Genomic DNA, 24,933 nt, shown 5'->3' with positions numbered 1-24,933 from the left:
CCAGGTTAACCAATAACTTCCCATTCCCTTTGCTTCCTCTCTGCCTGTCTTTTAAGTTTAGGTTGCCCCGGGTCTCTCTTTTGCCTCATGTATATCCCTGTGTTGGTGTTTGCATCTGTTTATATCGTGTCTAGTATCACCTCTATTGAATCACATTCATTCGTGCATATATTCAAATAGTTTTTAATGCAAACCTGTTAAGTATCAGGCTTTGGGAAAAGGGTGGAGGTGGGGTGCTTTATAAAGAAAAATGAACATTGTACTGGCACTTAATGGAGTTTTATCATCTAGTAGGGGAAACATACCACAAATAATCTTTTCAGTGATATATATATATATAATAAAGGAATAAAGGTATAGTGCTTTGAGAAATAGGAATTTTCCCTTAGGAAATGATGTTTGACCTGAAACCTTAAGATTCAGAACAATTTAAGTGTGCTAAGAAAGAGATGGGGCCGGGCGCGGTGGCTTACACATGTAATCCCAGCACTTTGGGAAGCCAGGGTGGGTGGATCACCTGAGGTTGGGAGTTCAAGACCAGCCTGACCAACATGGAGAAACCCTGTCTCTACTAAAAATACAAAATTAACCAGGTGTTGTGGCGCATGCCTGTAATTCCAGCTACTCGGGAGGCAGAGGCAGGAGAATCGCTTGAATCCAGGAGGTGGAGGTTGTGGTGAGCCAAGATTGCACCATTACACTCCAGCCTGGGCAACAAGAGTAAAACTCCGTCTCAAAAAAAAAAAAAGAGATGGAGTAGAGCATTCCAGATAAAAAGAAAGTCATGTGCAAAGGTTCCATGTGGGATGAAGCATGACATATATGAGGAAGTCGCTGGAGAAGAGTAAGGAAGGGAGAGATGTGAGATAAGGCCAGAAAGATACATAGGAGCCAGACTCTGTAAAGCCTTATAAGCCATGTTAAAGATTGTGGACATTATTCTTTTTCTTTTTTTGGAGACACAGTCTTGTTCTGTTGCCCAGGCTGGAGTGCAGTGGTGCAATCTTGGCTCACTGCAACCTCTGCCTCCTGGGTTCAAGCGATTCTCCTGCCTCAGCCTCCTGAGTAGCTGAGATTACAGGTGCCTGCCACCACACCCAGCTATTTTTTTTATTTTTTTATTTTTTATTTTTTAGTAGCAACGAGGTTTCATGATGTTGGCCAGGCTGGTTTCGAACTCCTGAGCTCAAGTGATCCACCTGCCTTGGCCTCCCAAAGTGCTAGGATTACAGGTATGAGCCACTGCACCGGGTACCCAGCCAATTGTGGACTTTGAGAGCACTAGAAAAATATTGAAGCGTTTTCTACAAGGGTGTAGTGTATGTGGACAGGAAGGATGTCATCAATTTTATTTTGGAAAGGTTATTCTAGTATGGAAAGTAGGTTGGAGAGGGGCAAGAGTGAATGTAAGATACTTTTGAGGAGGATTGATAATGATAGACCGTATGTGCTGAATAGAAAGCATAGTAGTAAAGGTGAAAGGATATGGTAATAAAAAGGGAATGAACCAAATATGAGGAAATGGTGGACAAGAATATCAGTAGTGATTTCTAAGTTGCCAGCTTCTGCGACAAGATGAATATTGGGATCATTCTGGAAGAGAGACCTTTGGAAGAGAATTAGATGTTAGTGCAAAGATCATGAATTGATCTGATATGTTAACTTAGATACATTTGCCATACCCAAGGGGAGAGACATTAAATGGGTGATGTATATAGGTCTGAAACTCAGAGGAAAACTTAAGATTAGAAATATAAATAATGAGGAGTGTTTAGTGTAGAGATAATAATTGATGTTGTATGATTGAGATTCCTTAGGAGAAAGAATATGGCATAGAGTGAGAAGATAAAAAGGCTCAGAACTTTGAATGCTAGTGATTAATAACTAAGTAAAAGAGAATAAACTCCAGAGGAGATGGAGGAGGAGGAAAAAGATAGAATTTAGCAACTGTATTTCTGTACAGGTTGATAGTTCCAAGATCATGCCACATACCTCATACTAAATATATATAAAATATTGTTTTGTCTTGCGTCTTGTCTCATGGTGAATATGTACAAAACTACATGGTCCAAATTACTGCACTGTCTTAACAGAAAACATATGTTCCTCCTCCCCAAAACCACTCTTCTACCAGTAGGCAAACCAGACATTTCATTCCACTGATTTCTTTTCTTTAGCAATCCTTTCCAGTTTTTAGTATCTATCCTTTTGTTCTTTTTTTCCTTTTTTCTAGTCACCGTGTACCACCTAGTTCAGTCTAACTTATTTAACATCAAGATTTTCATCATTTTTTTTTCCTTAACACTGATCGGATCATATCGCGCTTGATAAAATCACTGATAGTTTTGTCACTGCTACTAAATAGGTTTAGAAGCCTACTACATAGGTTTCAGACTTCTGAGGGTCTGGGTAAAGCACATACTTTCCATACTTTCAGCATCAAATCAAGTTACTGCTCATCGTCTCAAGACTGCTTCAGTGCATCTCCTTCCAAAAAGCCTTACCCAGTTTCTCTCAGTTGTAATGAATTATCCTAACTCTTCCTTTCCATTGCCCTTTGGACCTTTATGATAGTACTCATTTCATTTTGCCTTGCAATTTTTGTTGTCTCTGCCTGTGCTACTTGGCTACAAGCCTCTTAAGAGAGAGCACCATATCATATTTATTGTATATATTCTACAAAGTGCTCTTACCAGTGCTCATAAATATTGAATAAGCTGTGGATGTTAAAATATGAAGGAAGGGGCTGGGCACGGTGACTCACGCCTGTAATCCTAGCACTTTGGGAGGCCAAGGCAGGCGGATCACCTGAGCTTAGAATTTCGAGACCAGCCTGGATGGCAAAACCTTGTCTCTACTAAAAATACAAAAAATTATCCAGGCGTGGTGGCACATGCCTGTAATCCCAGCTCTTTGGGAGGCTGAGGCACAAGAATCGCTTAAGCCTAAGCGGCAGAAGTTATAGTGAGCTGAAATCACGCCACTGCGCTCCAGCCTGAGTGACAGCGAAATTTGTCTCAAAAAAAAAAAAAAAAATATTGAAGGAAGAAATAGTATTTTAAGTGTTAATTTTTTTTTTTTTTTTTTTGAGACGGAGTCTTGCTCTGTGGCCCGGGCTGGAGTGCTGTGGCCGGATCTCAGCTCACTGCAAGCTCCGCCTCCCGGGTTCACGCTATTCTCCTGCCTCAGCCTCCGGAGTAGCTGGGACTACAGGCGCCCGCCACCTCGCTCGGCTAGTTTTTTTGTATTTTTTAGTAGAGACGGGGTTTCACCATGTTAGCCAGGATGGTCTCGATCTCCTGAGCTCGTGATCCGCCCGTCTCGGCCTCCCAAAGTGCTGGGATTACAGGCTTGAGCCACCGTGCCCGGCCAAGTGTTAATTTTTTAAATATGTGCATTTGATATCTTAGTCCTACTGTTCTACATTTATTTAATTGTATATGCATAGCACAGTTTTTTTTCTTTTTTTGACAGAACTAGTCAGGTTGGCTTTTTTTTTTTTTAAGGATTTCCCATGTTTTGACCTTAAACTGGCTTCATAATAGTCGGTATTGCTTTAAAAAAGAAAATCCAAACTTTGCAAAGGCTATTTAAACAACTTATGTCTTAGCTTTTTAAAAAAGTCATAGGTTGAGTGCAGTGTCTCACCTCTGTAATCCTAGCACTTCGGGAGGCCAAGATGGGAGGATAACTTGAGGCCAGGAGTTTGAGACCAGTCTGGGCAACATGGTAAGATCACATCTCTCCAAAAAATATATATATTTTTTTTCAAGACGAGTCTCACTCTGTCGCCCAGGCTGTAGTGCGGTGGCACGATCTCTGCTCACTGCAACCTCTGCCTGCTCACTGCAACCTCTGCCTCCCAAGTTCAAGTGATTTTCCTGCCTCAGCCTCCCAAGTAGCATGCACCACCATGCCTGGCTAATTTTTGTATTTATTTTATTTTTTTTTTAGTAGAGACAGGGTTTCACCATTTTGGCCAGGCTGGTCTCAAACTCCTGACCTCGAGTAATCCACCCACCTCAGCCTCCCAAAGTGCTGGGATTACAGGCGTGAGCCACCATGCCTGGCCCAAAGAATATTTTTTAAAATAAAAAGTAATACATTTGTTACAGAAAAATGAGAAAACATAAGTATGCTTTTATATTCCATTTATTTTTAAAGGTCACTCAGGATTGATACAGCAAGTATCAAAGAATAAACTTTCCAACATGGTTGAAGTGAATTAAGTGGCCAATAATCTGTTTAGGAGTTACTTTTCCTGCATTATTTTTGTTGTTTGGTGTGGCTACGGTTTTATTTGCATACACAATTTAAGATAATAGAAACAATTTGTTGGGATTATTGTATTTTTCTCCCACTACCATAAGAATATTTCTTCAGTTAAATTGAGATAGAAATGATTTAATTTTCTAATAGGAAAACTTTAGAAATGAAATGTTAACTTTTTCTCAGTTATTAAATTTGATTTTCCCCTTCTCATTAATGCAGCTCTCAAGAGGCAGAATTTATATAATAATCCTTTCAACTCTATGAGTTATACAAGTCCTTACAGTCCAAATGCCAGTAGCCCATACAGCAGTGGCTTCAATTCTCCATCCTCAACACCAGTGCGACCTCCTATAGTCAAACAGCTTATACTTCCTGGAAATTCAGGTAAGGAGAAAATGATATGGAGCTATTAAGGACTGTTTTTTAGCTTACTGCACTGTATCAGAAAATAACATTCATCTGTAGTTCGAGTTCATTTTACTTATGAAACTTGTAACTGGTTAAAGAAAATATCATTGAGGAACAACTTAGCACCAGGTACTATATCAGGCACACATAAGCCAGTGTGTTTTATACATAAAATTTTTTTTAGCATGTACCTAAAAGTTTTTGAGTCTGGCTTAATTAAATGGGTTACAAACATGATTCTTTTAATCAATAGATCCTTATTGAACAGCTTACTTGGGTTGTAAAAACTCCAGAGTTAAAACCTCTTTATAGGAATTTTAATAAATTTTGATACTGCAGCTAAATGATAGTATGAGGTTAGGGGTGAATGTACCAAAAGAGTGAGAGGGGCAGTAAATGATGTGAGAAGGCCAGATTTCTATCAACCAGGGAAAGAATGTTCTGCGCTGGTTCTTTGTGTGAGACTGTTAGTGTGTAGCCTACTCTTCACGAATTCACCCATTCATTTACTCTTATTGTCGCTAAAGCTGTTTTTATGGCTGATTATTATAACTTCCTTAAAAATTAAGGTTAACCACCTCAAATTTTGACCTCTGCACTCCCTAGTCTAATGATCCTGCTCTTTGCTTAGTATATAGGTTGTTACTTGCTACTTACTTCACCTACGATGATACCATGTTAAAAAATTTAAGCTGCAATATTTGTTTAAAATAGGTAATTTCGTTCAGGCATTATTTGAGCCTGACCTTGTAGTACTTTTAATATCATGTGCACTCTGCTCTTCTTTCTTTGATAGTATAAAGATTAATTATTCTGTACTCTTCTTGCTCTCCTTACATGCTTTTCATGTTGGAGCTGACTGTTATGGTGAAGAATAATGGAAAACAAGTGTTTCAGATAAATCTGTAATAGAAATATTAGTGGCAGTGTTGGGCTTTTATTATTTAGTAAAAGTTGGTGATCTGATGAAAATATTTCATTAGAAACAAGTTAGACTTTTTTTGGATGTGTGTATTCTTTATCCCTCTGGCCTGTTTTCTGTCTTGGTTTAGAATGATAAAGTACTTTTTAAAAATCTAGTCTTTTTTTTTCATCACATCTTTCGTGCTTCACTACTAAACTTCAGAGAAATCCTTAGATCCCCATTACTAATTTGGCAAAGAAGTTTTATAAACATGGCATAATGTAGGAGAAACAAGCCTCATGGTCTTTGTTCCTAAAATCTCTAAGGAATCTAATTTTATTCAAATTATAGTTTTCTCATTTAGAAAAATGAGGGAAAAGATGATGGTGTTTGTTAATGACTGTGAATTCGAGTGAAGAAAACACTACATCATAAACTTATCTATTTATAGAGCAGTTTCATTGGCTATCTTGTGCAAGTTGAAATCCTTAACATATAGTTATTGAACACCAATTACTTGCTAGGCATTGTGTTGAAAGCTGAATTGTTACATAAGAGAATAGATACGTTATACTTAGATGAAAATATGTTTATGCCATAGCATATAAAGGAGTCTCAGTAGCCCTCATTTTTCTTAATGAAGTCAATTTCTAATTTCAGGGAATTTTTTAAGGAGAAAAGGCAGAACAAGAATGAATTAAAAGATATAATATCAAGTTAGTTACAGTAGGCATTTATTCAATAGTTGCTTTACCAAAGTTTGAATTTTTTTCTTTTTTTTTAAGGTAACTTGAAAAGCTCAGACAGAAATCCTCCACTCAGTCCTCAGTCCTCTATAGATAGTGAGTTAAGTGCTTCAGAATTAGATGAAGATTCAATTGGATCCAATTATAAGCTAAATGATGTAACCGATGTACAGATTCTAGCCCGGATGCAGGAAGAAAGTAAGTATTCTAATTTTTAAGAGTTGAGGTTTTTCACTATTGCATAATTTCGTTGTATATTGAATATGTCTTAAAGTGTTGTGAGGATAGTAATGTAGTGAAAGTAGAAATGTTGCGGTAGACATTTCAGAGGCTTAGTCGACATGTGTACATGTTTATTCATCAACGTGTTTTCAGAGTCCATTTTTTCATAGAGCAGTTATGCTGTGTGAGGGACAAAGAATAGTATTTATGCTGCTCTGCTTCTATGACTGGTTTTCATACCCTGCATGTTACTCTGCACTGGCACTTACTCTTGTAATTGTTATCTATTACTCTTTGTGTTTTTAGTGTAAACCAGCATTTCTCAATTTTTTTCTTTTTAGTTGCTCCCCTAAGGAGCCTTGTTAAAAACTCTTTTTCCTTTTCACCCATACTCCCCATGAAATCTTAATACCACAAGATATACTAAGTATTATGAGGGCAGTATACAATTATGACATCTAGGAATTTTTTCACACCCCAAGAACCAATTTTTGCCCTCTTGGGAGTAAATATCTCCTCACTTGAGAATACATGGTGTAAACTATAAAAAAGACCTTTAGGAGAACATGGAATTATGACATTAAATTAAATGAAGCATGCGATGGTGCTTTGCAAAGTGAACCATGAAAACTTTTTAGGTCACAGATACCTTTGCAAATCCTATAAAAATTATAACTCCTTTTATCACCAAAATGTACATATGCACAAAATTTTTAATACTTTTTAAAGGGTTCATGGCTGCTGGCCCTGGTACTCATCTGAAGGTAGTTATTCTTGCCAATGCATTTCATTAGAAGATGCCATCTGCATAACTATGAAGTAAGAAATCTCTCTGAAGTAATTTCTTTAACCTTTACAGTGAAAAGAATCCTTGAAATACATATTTTGACAAGTCTTGACAGTTGGCTGAGCGTAATGGAGCATTGCTACGGTTTAGTTCAAAAACGTTCTGTTGTCCGTATATATAATAGGTTCTCTTTAAATATGTGGTAAGCTTTATCAAGCTGTAGCATTTATTAAGAAACTAAAGTGTTTCTTATTCTGCTGATTCACTTCCCATTTGTGTACAGCTACCCCTAGGAAGATAGAAGGACTTAGTGCTTGCTTTATTTAGCCCTACAACCTAATAGCAGAGTACTCTTTTCTTCTGTAATTTTAATTAACTCCTCACTGAGATGGTGGTATTTTCAGCTGGTTAGGGGCTGGTTATTGTTGTGAATGTGAAAAAATAAAGAATGCTGCCTAATAGAGCAAGTTCTCTCATTTATTTGAACCCTGGCTTTTTAGATCCTAGTATTTTGTTAGAAGCTCAACCAGCTCTTTGCTTGGTTTTGTATTGTGTTTTGGTAACAATAGAAATTTTAGTCTCTAATAATTTTTTCTAAACCATCCACATGCATGAATATTTATTTTCCTGGTGAATAAAAATAGTAATAAAAATATATGTGATACTTCTTGAAAACTACAGCTTTTTTTTTTTTTCTTAGAGATGATTTTTCTTTTTACAGCATTGTCTTTTGTAATGATTAGAAATGTAGAATTACAGATTTGGGCAGTTGCCTGGTCAAGGTCCTTCATTTTTAGATGACAAATGCAAGATCCTATAGTGCTTGTGATTTCCTTAGGATCCCCTTGTTAGGAGAGCCTACATCGGGAAGTGGGTTTTTCTTTGCTAACAGTGCTGTTTTCATTGGTCTGTTGTCTTTTGTTAGGTGACTTTGGTGCCATGTTGGCTATAACTAGACACTAAGTAACTTGTTGGTTACTATTTTGGTTCCCAAACTGACTGAAGGGCTGAGTGGACTCTAGGAATTTATAGTTTTGAAGATACCCTAGGGTGATTCTCATCCACTAGTTTGATGAACCATGTTGATAGCACTTTCTGTGTGTGAATACATGACTTAAGGATTTGAATACCACTTTATAACAGATCTTTTTGACTGGAGTTCTAATAGTTAGCAGGATGTGCTCAGAATATTACCTAAATTTTATACGTTTGCATTGGAGTTTGTTTCTTCATTGACTGTGTTACGTATCAACTTTTTTTCTGTTGTTCTAGAAGCATCTGTACTATTTGAAGGGCTCCCCAGGTTGCTTGGGTGTTTTCGAAGGTATCAAGCTATATAAGAGAATTATTTGAAAATTCTTACTTGAAGACTTAGAATTTAAGCTTGAAAACAAACTTAAAACAATAAAAATGGAAGTCTCTTGGGTAGTGAAGCAATCAAGATTTTGTTTGTGCCCAAGTACTGGATTCCTATAAGTGGGCTAGAAGTTTCTTTGGTACTTTATCATCTTCATGAGTAAGATTATTTTAGTAATTAAGTATCCAAGTAGTTTTATTTACTCACATACATATTCTTTTTCCACTGACTGGATGGTAATTGTTTCCCCCTCGATATTAGTCTCAAATTTGGATTACTATCTTTAGGGGTAGAAATATTTTTAAATTTATGATTCTACCATGTGAGACAGATTTCAGCTTTAAGAAGAAATCTGGAAATTGGGCATTGGTTTATGGGATTTCATTCAATTTAAAAATAGCCTTCAGATGTGATTTATTTCTCCTTATATGGGCATATAAACCTATATAAGTCTAAAAGCAGAAAGGGAATTTTCTTTTACATTTAACACCCTTTTTGAGTTTCTTAGTGATAACCTTTTACTTTAAATTTTAAAAATATTTAAATGTTTAAAAATATAATTTAAATAACATTCATTGTTGCCAGGTCTCCGGCAAGAATATGCAGCCACCACGTCTCGGCGCAGTTCTGGTTCATCTTGCAATTCTACAAGACGGGGTACTTTTAGTGATCAGGAACTTGATGCACAAAGTTTAGATGATGAAGATGACAATATGCATCATGCAGTATACCCTGCTGTTAACAGGTTTTCACCATCACCACGCAATTCACCTCGACCGTCACCCAAGCAGTCACCCAGAAATTCACCTCGTTCACGATCTCCTGCTCGGGGAATAGAATATAGTAGAGTGTCCCCACAGCCTATGATTAGCCGCTTACAGCAACCTCGCCTTTCACTTCAAGGCCATCCCACAGATTTACAGACAAGCAATGTTAAAAATGAAGGTAAAACAGCAGATTTTACTGATAATTAGACAGTTTCTGCTAGCCTGTGCAACATAGCAAGACTCCATCTCTAGGAAAAACTTTTCAAAAGTAGCTGGGCATGGTGGTGCACATCTGTAGTCCTGGTGACTTGGGAGGCTGAGGCTGGAGGATTGGTTGAGCCCAGGAGTTCAAAGCTACAGTGAGTGATGATCACACCATTACACTCCAGTCTGGGCAACAGAGTGAGACCCTGTTTTCAAAAAAAAAAAAAAGTTTCTAGATTAAAAAAAAAAAAGTCTCCTTTATATTTCACTATGAAAGTAATACAATTTTTGCCAAGTTTTTGTATTCCAGATAAGTGAATCAAGAGTTTAGTCAGGTTTACTATTTTATTAATAGTGATTCATTACAAAAATAAAAGAGAAAGTGAATTTCATTCTACTTGGTTGTTTTTGCTTCATTGTTTTACGAAATTTACCTGTATTTAGATTTTGATTTAAATATATAATTTGTGGTTATCTTTAAGGGTTCTCATATTCTACCCACTTACGGATCCTAGATTGAGTTGTTTGTTTTTTTAATAAGACAAGTCCTTCCTGTTTTCTTATATAAAATAAACAGAATGTTTGATAATTTGATTTCTGAATGCTAGTTAATATTTTAATTTTCTCCATCTGAAAGAATATGATTTTTTTTAAAATTAAAATTCTGTTGCAGAAAAACTAAGACGCAGTCTTCCAAACCTGTCTCGAACATCTAATACACAAGTTGACTCAGTGAAAAGCAGCAGAAGTGACTCAAATTTTCAAGTGCCAAATGGAGGAATACCTCGCATGCAACCTCAGGCTTCAGCCAGTAAGTATCCTTCTTATGCTTTCTTGTATCAATTAAAGAGAAATGAAAATTTTAGATATTTGTTTTGTGCTGAAAAACTGTTTTAAGCCATAACTGTAGTAAAATTCAGTGTTTATTAGTTGCTGGATGATAATCAAAGTTATATTACAGTTGTAAATTTTCTGTGTAGGATACTTGATTCTGCCAGTACATCTGTCTATACAAAACTCTGGTCTCTCCAAAATTTTGAAAATAAGCAAAGTGTAACTATTAAAGTAGGTGTAGCTTTTGCTTATAGATATTAGAATTAGAAATAATAACCAGTATAGCGTCCAAAAATGTATGTCCCTTAGTATGTAAATTTTCTTTAATAACCTCCACTTTAAAAATATCTAGAAGTTTATTTGGTTATTACATAATTTTAGAGTCATACTCAAAATATTATCAATTGTTCAAACCTGCGGTATATTAAATCTATTATCAAAGTTGGATTGTTGAAGTTCTTTTCTTACCAAAACAAAAGTATACCAGGAGAACTCTTGGACGATCAGAAAATAAAATTTTCTGCATCTGTTGAGGTAAAATTTCTGGTTTTGATTTAATTTTCTGTGTCTGTTAAGGCTATTTTAATGAAGAAATGCAATGTTGAATCAATATGTATGCCAAATTAATTCATAATCCTAATCCTACTTATAACATAGATTAAAATTTGAGATAAATTGCCAGAAATCATCACTTTTTAAGAATTGATCAGGACTTATCTATTTAAATTATCTTTCAGAAAACAAATTCTTAGAGTTAAAACTAAACTCTTAGAAAGGTGAATTTTAGAACTATAGTAGAAACAATACATGTAGATTATAATTTTTAATAAGTTTTGGTCATTGGATGGATACTAACGCATGAATGTGACAGTATTTTTATTCAGCTATTATTTGTAATAAATACTTGAGTTTTTATTTTGTGGCAAGTAGTATGTTAAATGAATACAGGCATTCCTACTATAGCACAAAATATACATTCCTTGAAAACCTCACATTCTGCAGTATTACACAATACAAATGATGGGATGATGAGGAGTGGAGGGAATAGTCCTGGAATAGACCACTGAAAACCCAACCAACTTTCTTAGAAAACTTTAATAAAAACAGTAACTATACTAGCACAGTTAAATTCATGTTAAATCTTTATTAAATACTCCAGGAGATATAGAACTTCATTTTTAAAGAAAGATTTGAAGGTAATGTGATGGAAAGGAAAGGTTGAGACTGTTGAATTAAGGAAACGTGTGCAACATAGACAAAGATCAGAGAGAATCATACAGTAAGAACATATAGGACAAAATAGCCAAACCTAGCCAAGAAGTAGTGATGTGGGAGTAAATGGGCATTGTGTGCGTTAATGTACAAGTTGATTTTAAAGGAATGGAACACTTTCAGTAAATTACTTTTTAACTAGGATAGATTTGAGCATGTAGTCAAAACAGTTTTAAATAAATGATTACAGTTATTTTTATGATTTTATAAATGCTCAGTATTATCCCATGTGTTTCACAGCTCACATCAGTCCCGTGAGCTGTGAGACACAAAGGATGCGTATTCACTTGGGTCCTTGTAGGGACACAAGGGATGCTTATTCACTCAGGTCCTTATAGGTACACAATAGATGCATATTCTCCTAGATCCTTGTGGCATATTACTATCAGTGGTTGAAGTGAAAGCTGTGTTATGTTCTTTCATTTTCTCAAGGCTATGAAGAAGTGATACAAACAAGAGTTGACTGTTTGCTTATAACTTGTTAATTAAACAATTAAAAATGTGAAGGTATTTAACCCTTTTTTCATTTTCATCTTTTTTTTTTCTTTTTTTCTTTTTTTTTTATTGAGACAGTCTCACTCTGTCACCAGGCTGGAGTGCAGTGGCACAGTCATGGCCCACTGCAGCCTCACCTTCCTGGGCTCAAGTGATCCTACCTCAGCCTCCTGAGTAGCTGGGACCACAGGCGTGCGCCACCATGCCCAGCTAATTTAATTTCTTTGCACTTTTCCTTTGCCCTGTTGTGTTTAGCTGACTTCATATACTTCATGTTAAGCTGTTGTTACTTGGTGGCTCAAAAATCAAGTCTAGCAGGAGTTTGAGACCAGCCTGAGCTGGTCTCTAAGATATCGTTTTTTAAAATTAGCTAGGCATGGTGGTCACATGCCTATAGTCCCAGCTACTTAAGAGGCCGAGGTGGTAGGATTGCGTGAGCCCGGGAGTTTGAAGCTGTTGTGAGCCATGATCATGTTCCTGCACTCTAGTCTATTGAAAAAAAAAAACAACAAAACAAGCTAGGAAAAAAACTATATTTGAATCAAAATGACTTCTGTGATATATTGACAAATTTTCCTTGTGTACCAGGTGCATATATTACTTATATAACAGAAATTTTTATTATACTGTATTTAGATGCATAATCTTATTTAATCGTTAGAACAATTCTGTGAAGGAGGTATGATTATTACCATGTTTTACAGATTAGAAATCGAAGCTTTGAATGGCCAAATAAACTGCCTCTGATTATACAGCTTACAAGTGGCAAGTTAGAATTTAAACCCATGTTGATTCAGCTTGAGCATTGGATCTCACTAGGTGAGAGTCTAGATTCACCTAGTGAGATTTGTCACATCTGTGGTTTAGACCATGATATAAAAATTATCCAGAAATATGATTTCCATTTTTCCTGAGATTTAAAATTCTAACATTTAAAGTACTGTAGAAAATTGTTACCCAGAGATTTGTAAACCACATTTATTCAGCTAGATATATGCTAAAACCTGTTTTTGTAGCAAATTACATTTTAAGCTTAGTACTCCAAGTCTTATATGATATTGTGAACTCTGTAATTGACAGTGCGATTATAATACTCTCTGTGATACTAATAAATAGCATAGAAAACAGGAATTCACAAAACACTTAAAATGAAAGGAAGGATAGAATTTGAGCTTTATCTTCAAAATGGTGAGTGATACAGATTAACTTAATTTGACACTTGAGAATATCCTGTTTCTGGCTTCTTTTTTCCCCTGACACATTTGGCTGATGCAAAAAAACACCCACAATGTTAATGTAACAGGAAAGAAAAATAGTAAATCATGAAGGTTAAATAATAAAACTTACGTACATTATAAGCCATGCTTTTATAGCATATGAACAGATGATCCAAAACAATGTTTGTACTTGGCTTTCAAAGATGCTGTCGTGTTTAGTTTGAATTGTTACATTGTGAATTTCTCAAAACTTTACATAATACATGTCCAAATGGCAACCCGGATACTTTCTTTTTTTTTTTTTTTTTTTTTTTTTTTGAGATGGAGTCACTCAGTCGCCCAGGCTGGAGTGCAGTGGCACTATCTCGGCTCACTGCAAGCTCCGCCTCCCAGGTTCACGCCATTCTCCTGCCTCAGCCTCCCAAGTAGCTGGGACTACAGGCGCCCGCTGCCACGCCCGGCTAATTTTTTGCATTTTTAGTAGAGACGGGATTTCACCGTGTTAGCCAGGATGATCTCGATCTCCTGATCTCATGATCCGTCCGCCTGGGCCTCCCAAAGTGCTGGGATTACAGGCGTGAGCCACCATGCCTGGCCCGGATACTTTCTAAAACTAGCTATATCTATATCCTCTTTACCTCATCCCCTCATACGTGCTCTATATTTGAACTATTCTAGCATGTCAAAGCTTTATGGAAATGAAAAATAATTTTTTACAAAAACAGAAGAAAAAAGAAAAGGTTGGGAACCTAGGATAAAAATGTGTTTAGAAGTAATGCATTGTCTGTGTCTTAAACTTAACAGTGATTGTTTGCCTTCTCTAATGGTAGAATTACCATTGTGTAATTATAATCACCTGCTGATACCCTATAGTTTTTTTTTTTTTTTTCTGTAGGTGAATTACTTTTCCTTTTTTCCTCAAGTTGATAATTAAGAAATATATATAGGGAAAACACAATGGGATTCCAATCATTGATTTACTTTTAAGTGGAAAATATGTATGCAGTTTGGTAATGGTGTATTTCAATACTTGAATACATAGGCAGAAGAGAAAGTAATGTACCATGTTTTTTTTTTTTTTCAATTGTATTTACTTGTTTATTTCTATATTTGTGGCTATAGTAAAGCTTATAATTAAAATGCCATATTTGTTTTGGTATAGAATTATACTGTTCTCAAAAATGTATTTGGAAAGTAGTAAATTCAAAATATTAGCAAGTTTAAAACTTAGTATAGTTTACTTTAAAATATTTAAGACTTTGTTGTAGTTTAACATGAAGCAAAAAAAGTGTTATCGATTTATCTTGAAATTTCCTATATATTTGATACATGAAATATATACATAAGCATTCTTTTAATTAGTATATGTAGTTTTCATAATAGTCTTTATTTTGATATATAATTTGTACAGTTATAATAAGCTTTATATACTTTGTACGTGAATTGGTATTTTGTGTTTTTTGTGTAAACTTCAGTTGTTAGTGTAACAGATGTTGCATTTTGTTTTAAGTATTTATTTTTTCAGCTCTTAAGTGGTAAAGCTTTGGTTCTTACTTGCTGGTCTGCATGAACCTAACTTTGCAAGGTTGCTGTTACTTCCACCTAAGGGATCACTTCTTTTGCCTTGTTACTATGCCAATCACTACTTTTATATGCTTATTTGCTGTGGCTGCATTATTGTGGATGCTGGCATTCAAATATGAGATTTATGAGAGTTCTAATGTATTTTCATTTTTATAACTATTACCAATTTTTGACTTCTATATCTGGAAAATACAACTTAAAAAGTCTAAGAAAACCAGAGCATTGCAGAGTTCATGGATACATGTCAGTTTCTTAGTTTCATCAATTAAAGGAAGGAATGTTTGTGAGAGACAGTTTTTCAAAAGGCCTTGCTTTCTAAGACTGTTAGAGCACAGGTTTAGCAGAAAGTTTAGTTTCTAGAAAGTCATAGGAATAATTGGTTGAGAAATGAGGGAAGGGAGAAAAACCCAACACAATCTACTGATTTGAAAAATAATAATCAAATTTTATTTTTTTGTATATGTTTAAATGTATTATTTCATTTAAACCTCACAAATCATTTATTTTTATAGAAAGGGAGCAGAGATCCATATAAATTATATGAATTGTACAAGGCCATATAACTAGGGAGATGGTGAAAGCAAGGCCAGATTTCTCCCTTTTCCCAGCTCCTCCCTGAGTCTCCTATTTTCCTCTTCCTCATTGTTTGGATGAGATCATGCTGACCTAATTACAAATGAGTACATCTTGGAAAACATTCTTGAATGACTATCAGACCATGATTCGAGATTAACTAAGTATTTTGTGAATTATCATAGAAGAGTAAAATAATTCAGTGTAATATTATCCATTTGCTTACATTTAACCAGACAGAAGAATATTTTTGCATGGAATACAGAGTTATACCCCAGAGAAAATGCATATAGGATCAACATTCTACTTTGGACCTCTTACTGAAGAAAGAAGGACGAGTGTCCAGAGCAGTTGTCAGCTTATGCATAGCCATCCTGTTATGAGACCCATGAGGAAGGAATTCCCATCCAGATTTCACTTACTACCAAAACACTAGTAGATTACACTTGAATTATACATAATTTTGAAACACAAATTGAAACAAATAAGTCATGATTAGTATGTGTAATGTGCTAATCTAAGAATGAATGAAACATTTATAGAACATCTATTTAAGTAGTGCAATGATGTTGGCTCAGTTATCCAATCACAAGGACACTTTATAAAAGTAGTTTTTCAGGCCTTTCCCCCTGGAAATTTAGATTGAATGCACTTGGGATAGGGACCCAGATTCTATATTTTAGAAGCATCTCAGCTGATTCTGGGGGCATGTTCAACTTTGAGAACCAGTGGGTTAGACCCTGACCGTGGTGGACCTTGAATGCTTAGTATAGAGTTCTAGATTTTATCCAGTGGTCAGTCACTTATGTGTTCCTTAATTATTCAGTCGATATTATTGAGTATACGTTATATTTCCAGCGCTGGGAATATAAATGTTAATAAAACAGCCCATGCCTTCCAATAGCAGGGAGTGTTAGGCAGGAACCTCTGTGGGAACAGAGGACAGGCATTCAACAGTGTGATGGGATTTTCAGGAAAGATATTAAAAGATATTTCAGCCAGCCCAGGAGGAGCTTATATGAGTTGCCCAACAAAGAAAGGAGGTACAGGTTTTCCCAACAGTGGGATCAGTAATGAAAAGTCTTGCGAATGGCAGCCTGAACATAGTGGTTTTGTATAACTAAAGTGTAGAGTATATGATGGGTAAGGGAGTGGGTACAGCATCCCATGAGGGATGATAGCTGTAGAGAGAAGACACGCTGTAGCAGTATTAAAATGTCATAGGATTTGAATTTCATCCTGTTAAGTGGGAGGAGCTATAGTAGGTTTTTAATCAAGGTGGTTTCTTAGAAAGTTCACTCTAATATCAATGTGGAGAATAGATTCAGTGAGGTGAGACTAGAAACCACTTAGGCTATTATTGCATAATCTAGGCAAGAAATTAAGATCTGAAGACACAGCAGTAAGGGAGTGAGGGTAATGAGAGCTGGATGAATTTTTTTTTTTTTTTTTTTTTGAGACTCTGTCTCTCAGGCTGGAACGCAGTGGTGTGATCTCAGCTACTGCAACCTCCACCTCCTGGGTTCCAGCAATTCCCCTGCCTCAGCCTCCCTCTCAGTAGGTGGGATTACAGGTGCACACCACCACGCCCGGCTAATTTTTTGTATTTTTAGTAGAGATGGGGTTTCACCATGTTGGCTAGGCTGGTCTCGAGCTCCTCATCTTAAGTGGTCCTCCCACCTCGGCCTCCCAAATGACTCTAAATCAAAACTTGTAAGCAATAAAAGATTTAAACAAAAATAAGGATATGGGACAATGAGATATTTTACCTAGTAATAATTAATCTTCACTCACAGAGACTATGCTTGCTTAGTATTTAGCACCTAGAGAAGCTAATTTTTAACATCCTCCTGTATATGAAAAATCATGTTCAGTTACCATGAAATGAAATGAATTATAGTACTAATGGCCAGGAAAAAATGCAGTGAAAATATTCTTCTCTTGAAATTGTATTTTATAACTGGCAGTAAAAAATAAATAATAAAATCACCATTATAATACAAAAAAGACAATTGGTTAATAATTTGAAGTTACATTGATCTTTTTTTAAGAAGGAAAAATGTTTTTATATGTTGATCTGTCATAGTGGTGAATAGTATAGCTTTCATTTTTGAAAACTTAATAACTTCTTCAGAATTGATCTTTCAATATTGCATCTATCTCTACTCTTGTTGGAAGAACACTATCTTTAAATTTTAATTTTGAAAGTTTTTTTTCATGAAGCAACTGCTACACAGAGAAAATCTTCGACATAAGGATGAGTTCAGCAGAGAATCTTAAAATTCCATTCTCCAGTAAATTCCAGAAATTGCCATACTTTCCATGCCTTTAGTTTTGAGGGATCAAGTCTAATGATTTTTCAATGTCTTGGCAGTTAAAATATTTTAAACACAAGCTCAAAATCCCATACAATGACAGAATTGAGGCAACTCCAAATCCTTTCATTTCCTTTAAAATTCACTGTACCATTGTTTATTTCTAATGTGATTAAATATAATAATATATTGTACCACAGGGTTGGAGGCACACACTTCGCTGAAGTGAGCTTGAATAATTTCAGATTGCTACCAACTTTCTCTTGAAAGGAACATGTATAGCCAAATCCACCGGTATCGGGGAGACTATAAGTAGAAGACTGTAATTGGGAGCTTTCCTAATTAACTCTTACATGAAGTATGGTATTTATTAAAGCATAAGTCATAAAATTCGTGCTTATTTAAAGCTTACATATATGTTATTAAAACTCAACAGTTCTTTATAGCTTAGACCAACTTTTTTTTCAGGGAGGAGTGCTTTTATAACTGATGTTTGTTGTTACTGGGGCATGATGATAATAGAAAGCAGACCAACTTGGTTTTATTTTTGTTTCTAAATTGCATACAGGCAATACAGCCACTTATTGCCTACTCTTGGGGAGGTGAGCAGCACTTTCACCACCCTTCCCTTGATGTACATGAATAGAGTGAAAAGGATTAAATATAGGGAGACCACGAAAACACCGATTGGAATCCAGAAATAGGGTGTGATGAAGGCCTGAATTTGGTTATTTAGGAGACACCAGGAATGTAAAGGAAGCGATACATTTAAGAAATGACCAGAGATTAATAAATGGAATTTAAAATAAGAAAAATTTGAGCTAGAATGACTTGGACAGTGGTGTTTTAACAGAAAAGAGATTTTTTTAAGGAGCTGGTTTGTGGAGGAAGACATTATAATGGTAGCATGAAACAATAATTATTTTGCACTAGCATCTTTGCTTCTCACAGTAGGTTATTGCTGAAGTGGAATTATGTAAATATTAAAATAACCAAGGAAAATTTTAAACCATAAATACTTGCAAACAGCTAACACACTGAACTCTATTATTAGAAAGATTCGAAGTTTCACTTAAACTACTACACTTTGTCATTTAAAAATAATTTTGTCTTAGAAAACTGATCAAATTAAGATAATTCAGAATAACATTGGATTTTTGTTATTTGAGTAACGTTATATGACAGTGGTATTTTAGGAAAATCATTCATTTCATTCTTTCTGTATCAAGTGAATTTAGAGTTTACTGCCTGGTTCTGTGTGTAATCTGATTCTTCAGATTCCCAGTTCAGTTTTTGCTTGTCTGTAGATAACCGTTGTTAATTATAATCATACGTGAAACTTGAGGGATAAATAGGGGTAGAGTCCATTGGAGTCACTGTAGCTATTAATTCAAATAGGATCTTTCCAGACGAGTTCATTATAGACATTATTTAATATTGAATCCTTAATAAACTTTTAAAATGGTTAATAATGTGGACTGTGGTGTGGACTGTAGTGTATGTTCAATTGGTTACATTTTGCCCTCATTTATGCCACCCAACAACTGGCCTACGTTCTGTTCTTCAAACATACAAGGCATGGTCCTATCTCAGTATCTTTTTCCCTCTATCTGAAATGCTTTCCCCACATACCTATGTAGCTTACTTCCTATCCTTTTTCAGATTGCTATGCAAATGTCATCTTAGGGAAATCTTTCCTGATCACTCTATTTGTAATTGCAACTTAAATTGCCTACTTCCTGTCCCTCTTTTCTACTTAATTTTCTCCTTAGCAGCTATCACTATCTGGCAGGCCATATATTTTACTGCCTCATTGTCTATCTCCCCTTTCATAGAATATTAGTTTCATGAGAGTAGGAACTGTATCCATCTAGTTGCCTACTGAATACATTATACCTAAAACAGTATCTGGAATAAAGCAGATACTAAACTATTTGAATGAATGAAAAACAGGAACAAGTGAGTGGATGAATAAAAATATAAATGGTTGAAAACATGTATGAATATATATGTAGATGAAAAATACTCTGATAGTAACCTGTATTTTTGTGCAATAGAAGTAAGATAACCCATTGGCTAGGCGCAGTGGCTCATGCGTGTAATTCTAGCACTTAGGGATGCCAAGGCGGGCCGATCACTTGAGGTCAAGAGTTCCAGACCAGCCTGGCCAATATGGTGAAACCCTGTCTCTACTAAAAATACAAACATTAATACAAAAATTATGGCAGAACCTTCATCGACCATGCTGAATGGAGTGCAGTGGTGCAATCACAGCTCACTGCAGCCTCAACCTCCTGGGCTCAAGCACTCCTCCCACCTCAGCCTCCCGAATAGCTGGGACCACAGGCACAGCACCATGCCTGGCTTATTTATGTGTGCGTGTGTCTGTGGGTGTGTGTGTGTCTGTGGCTGTGTGTGTGTAGACAGAGTCTCCCTATGCTGCCCAGGCTGGGCTCAAGCGAATCCTCCTGCCTTGGCCTCCTGAAGGACTGTAAGTGCTGGGATTATAGGCATGAGCCACCTCACCTGGCCAAGAAATCTTACTTCTTTCTGATAATGTATCAAGTATCCCTTTATCAGCCCAATAACGTTTATGCAATCTGCCTAGATTTAGAGTGACGAGAGCTCTCTTTTTTTGCACATAAATACTAAAGGTATATGAAATCTGACTTTGAGTAGAGTAACTAAAATATTTTAGAACCACTTAAATACACTGGTAGGTGTGAGACTCATCAGTCTGTTAGAGCCATAGTAACTGTATATTGGGGAAATTGGAACCACTTTATTTTGGATGCCCCTGAGCTGCTGCTTACCTGCTAATTTTGAGTTTCAGTGCAGTTAATAGATTAGGAGTTTGGAAGAAACATGGAAAGCTTTAAAAGGTAGATGGTCTGACTCCTCCAAACCCCTCAACCCACACTAACATTATATACAGTGCTCCCCACCTGCATACATATGTGCACAGCTTAGATATGGTGCTTAGATATCCAAAGTCTGAGGTAAAAAATTAGTTGTACTCTACAAGATGATATTGAACATATTAAAGCTACTAGATTGTGACTCCCCAAGGACCTGCTGGGTTCTGAGTTTTCTTCTTTTTGAGTATGCAGATTATGGTTTCACATTAGAGTAATTCATCTAACAATAACTGCTTTGCCAAAATCTGCTTTTTTTGCATTAAACAAGTGCTGCACTTTATACTGTGTGCTTGTGTTCATCACTTTTATCTTTGTATTCTTTGTATCCCTAGCATGTTTGTGGTGGTTTGTTTTCTCTTTGATATTTTGACCAATTGACATATTGGAGATTTTCTCATCTATAAGAAACTCTTTTAAAGTTTATGTTCTTTCCCCTTTTCTTTCCAACTTAATGCACTAAGCATCACTTTAAAATTCTTTTGCTTCTAGGATTCTAACATATTTGCACCTTATGGCTTCTGTTCTTTGATAATTTTTAAGTTTGTATTAAAACATTCAAGTTTATAGACGCAATAGCCTTTATCTTGTACTTCCAGGCAAATATTACAGTTCCTTATTTTTCAACAGCTTCGCAAAGGCTGAAAAATTTGCCTCGCACTTCCCTCAAAGCCAAACAGTTGCTTCAAACTTCATCTACAAAAAGAGGTAACTACAACCTCTTACTCAGTTTAAAATTTCAGCAAATGATCTAGTTAAATCTTAAGCCATTTGGCATACTGAGTCAGTGGTGTCTGTAAGGCACATTTTAGTCTTATTTTGAAAAATAATAAAATAATGAGGATTTATTCTGTTATTTGGATAAATCCAGAAGAAACATTTTCTACAGAGGTATGTATCGGGTTGCTTTTCTCAAAGGAGTAAATGGTATATAGAGAATATATTTTTCTTACCAACTTAAAATGAAAGGGCATCGTTTCAATTTTATGCCAACTTAACTTCATAAGTGCTTTAAAATGAACCAAATGTCAGACATTCTGTATGTTGATGTTTTTTCCTTGGACTTTGAGTTTTAGTTTTACTTATCTGTATAAAATAGGAACACTTCCACATTAGAAGGTAGTTGAAGTTAAATCAGAAGTTGTGGTTAACTGATAGGTCTGGAATGTTTATGGAGTTGTAGCTTTCATAACAATAGTTGAAGAAATATATGAAGGTTGTACATCAAAGCTGTCCAGTATTGGTTCCAAGACGCTGAATGGGCAGCCAGACAGAAGAAGAGTTAAGAGAAAGCAGTGGGATTGGATAGACCAACAGTAATAAAAACAAACAGGCCTCAGAGGAAATGGTATGAAACAAAGAGGAAAAATGTTTTCCGTATCCAGAACATGTAGGTTTTCTGATAGCTTTAGACCTCAGTAAATAACCAAAATATGTAACAGAGGTAAAACACTAAAGAAAATTGCGCAGGAAGAAGAAATTAGATTTTTTTGGGAAAAAAAAAGATTTGGTTATGTTTACAAAAGTGCTATAATACAAGTTTTGGCAAATTTACTGCAAATGTTTTTGCAGTGATTTCTTGGATTGAGTATAATTTAAGGAAATTGTTTTAGATAATAGAATTTGAAGGAAAGTCAAATAGGCAAATAAAAAAGCAGAATGTATGAATGTTTGTGTTTTGATTATCGGAAGTTGACCATAGGCCTCCAATATGAATGTTTGATGGGAAAGGAAGTGACAAATAGGGGTCATTATAGAAAGGGTTTTTTATGTACTTATTTGGGAACTGTAGGCTTCTTTTTTTTGAGACTTCTCAATATTTTTTAGTACTTCCATGGCTAGGTGTGGGAGGCATATAAAAACGTGAACCTGAAAACACTGTGGTATCTAAACTAGGGCAGGAGATCACTATACTGTAATAAAATAGTAGAAGATTTTAAGTTGATATACATTTTGTGGTTTGCCTCTGTAAGCTGTTTCATAATGTTTTTTGGAATTAAGTAGGTTTACATAACTTAAAATTTTTACCTAAAGATTTCATGTTGCTCCATTGATCAGGTTAAGAAAACCATAACTTCTAGCTGAAATTTTAAAACTTGTCTATAGGGGTTACATTATTTTTATCACTCCAAGCCACCAAACTGCCTACCCTCTGTGATAAGATGACAGGAAAGCCCAAACTTAGAACTGTTATGAACTGGAATTCTTGGCATCTCTAGCTGTCTTATTGACTTAGTAAAGGGAAAGAAGTGGGGGGGGGGGGGCGGGGGCGGGGGGTGTGCTATTCTGTTTTGTTTAATCTCTTACTTATTTAACTTGATCCAGACTTTTATATTTTCTGATTGGTATTTTGACGTGGGCATTACCATTACCTACCTCTTCTCTATAAATTTTTAACCGGTTGAGAAATGGACACAGGTATAAGGTAAGATTTAAAATATTAGCTTAATTATTGATGAAGCTGAAGTGGAGGATATCTTTTGGATCCAAGGTCAAAATGGATTTTCTGATTTCCCCTCATACCGAGACATTAAAGGGAGGGGTCTGCATTGACTGGCAGGAGTCTCTTCTCTTGTAGGGATGTGAGGCACTCAGGAGACAGAGGCCACCTGTTCACAGGTATATTTGGCATATTAAACGTGTCCAATAAAGAAACATGGACCAACATATGATAAATTGGCACACAAATCAATTTATCCATCCTGGAGATGAACCTGTACCTAGAAAGCTAATATATCATAGGGCTGACAGGATCATGGGAGGAGGAAAAAGATTACTTAGCCATTGGAAATGTAGCCACTTTGATTTTAATTGCATTTAGTAGTAGCAGGTATTTGAAAATGGAAAGTAAGAACTGTGTTGCTTGACAGACTCACTCCATAAGTATTTGTTGAATGAATATAGTCATGCTGCTAAAGTAAAAAAAAAGGGTGGACACGTTCTTTGCATTTTCTTTTTGCAAGTTTTTTGTGTTTCTTCAGCCTATCCTACCCTGAAGAAAACAGTCCAGTCTATGTTTTTAAGACTTCATGGAAGTGACTATTTAAACTGCTTTAAGAAATATTTTATTTATTCCCTGTTGTTGGGCACTTAGTAAAGTGGAGGTAAATAGGGCAGAGACCTCACCAAGCCAGGGGGAAAAAAATGAAGACTAATTAGACAAAGTGAATGCAGAGATAACAGGATATTAGTTCCTTCTTAGTTACCTCTTTCCTTCTAAACACCCCATTAAAAAGTGGGCAAAGGAGATAAACAGACACTCTCAAAAGAAGACATTCATGTGGCCAACAAACATATGAAAGAAGGAAATACAGAAGGAAAGAAGCAACAACACTTATGTTTTGCCTGTTTAGAAGGAAAGAGGCAACTAAGAAGGAATTAATGATGGTAATTGTTTAATACTCTTCACTATATTTTGAGATACGTAATTCTGTAAAGAATGTCAGTGGTAGTTTAATGGGAATAGCATTGAATCCATAAATTACTTTAGACAGTATGACCATTTTCATGATATTACGATACTGATTCTTCCTATCCATGAGCATGGAGTGTTTTTCCATTTGTTTCCTCCCTGATTGCCTTAAGCAGTGGTTTGTGGTTTTCCTTGAAGAGGTCCTTCATTTCCCTTGTTAGCTGTATTCCTAGGTATTTTATTCTTTTTGTAGCATTGTGAATGGGAAACCATTCATGATTTGGCTCCCTGCTTGCCTGTTGTTGGTGTATAGGAATGCTAGCGATTTTTGCACATTGATTTTGTATCTTGGGACTTGGCCGAAGTTGCTTATCAGCTTAAGAAGCTATTGAGCTGAAATGATGGAGTTTTCTGGATATAGAATAATGTCGTCTGCAAACAGAGACACTTTGACTTCCTCTCTTCCTATTTGAATACCCTTTATTTCTTTCTCTTCCCTGATTGCCCTGACCAGACCTTCCAATACTATGTTGAATAGGAGTGGTAGGAGAGAGCATCATGGTCTTGTGCCGCTTTTCAAAGGGAATGCTTCAGACTTTTGCCCATTGAGTATGATATTGGCTGTGGGTTTGTCACATGTGTCCCTTTT

General features: G+C 35.8%; 1 protein-coding gene across 4 annotated transcripts in view; it reads left to right on the top strand.

Moving 5' to 3' along the window:
• The window catches only part of SLAIN2 (SLAIN motif family member 2), a 71,731-nt gene that overhangs the window by 25,820 nt on the left and 20,978 nt on the right, over nucleotides 1–24,933 (top strand). The window contains exons 3-8 of one of the 4 annotated variants that reach the window (XM_033214735.1): nucleotides 1,137–1,232; nucleotides 4,492–4,656; nucleotides 6,370–6,528; nucleotides 9,282–9,641; nucleotides 10,341–10,478; nucleotides 21,503–21,580. In XM_033214735.1, the coding sequence (XP_033070626.1) occupies nucleotides 1,137–1,232; nucleotides 4,492–4,656; nucleotides 6,370–6,528; nucleotides 9,282–9,641; nucleotides 10,341–10,478; nucleotides 21,503–21,580 (996 nt within the window). The remainder of the gene's footprint in view (nucleotides 1–1,136; nucleotides 1,233–4,491; nucleotides 4,657–6,369; nucleotides 6,529–9,281; nucleotides 9,642–10,340; nucleotides 10,479–21,502; nucleotides 21,581–24,933) is intronic. The other 3 variants (XM_033214737.1, XM_033214736.1, XM_033214738.1) reach the window with 3 other exon arrangements.

This window comes from Trachypithecus francoisi, unplaced genomic scaffold (assembly GCF_009764315.1).
Source record: "Trachypithecus francoisi isolate TF-2019V2 unplaced genomic scaffold, Tfra_2.0 Lachesis_group1, whole genome shotgun sequence".
Lineage (NCBI taxonomy): Eukaryota > Metazoa > Chordata > Mammalia > Primates > Cercopithecidae > Trachypithecus > Trachypithecus francoisi.
This window is presented reverse-complemented; position numbering and strand designations above follow the sequence as displayed.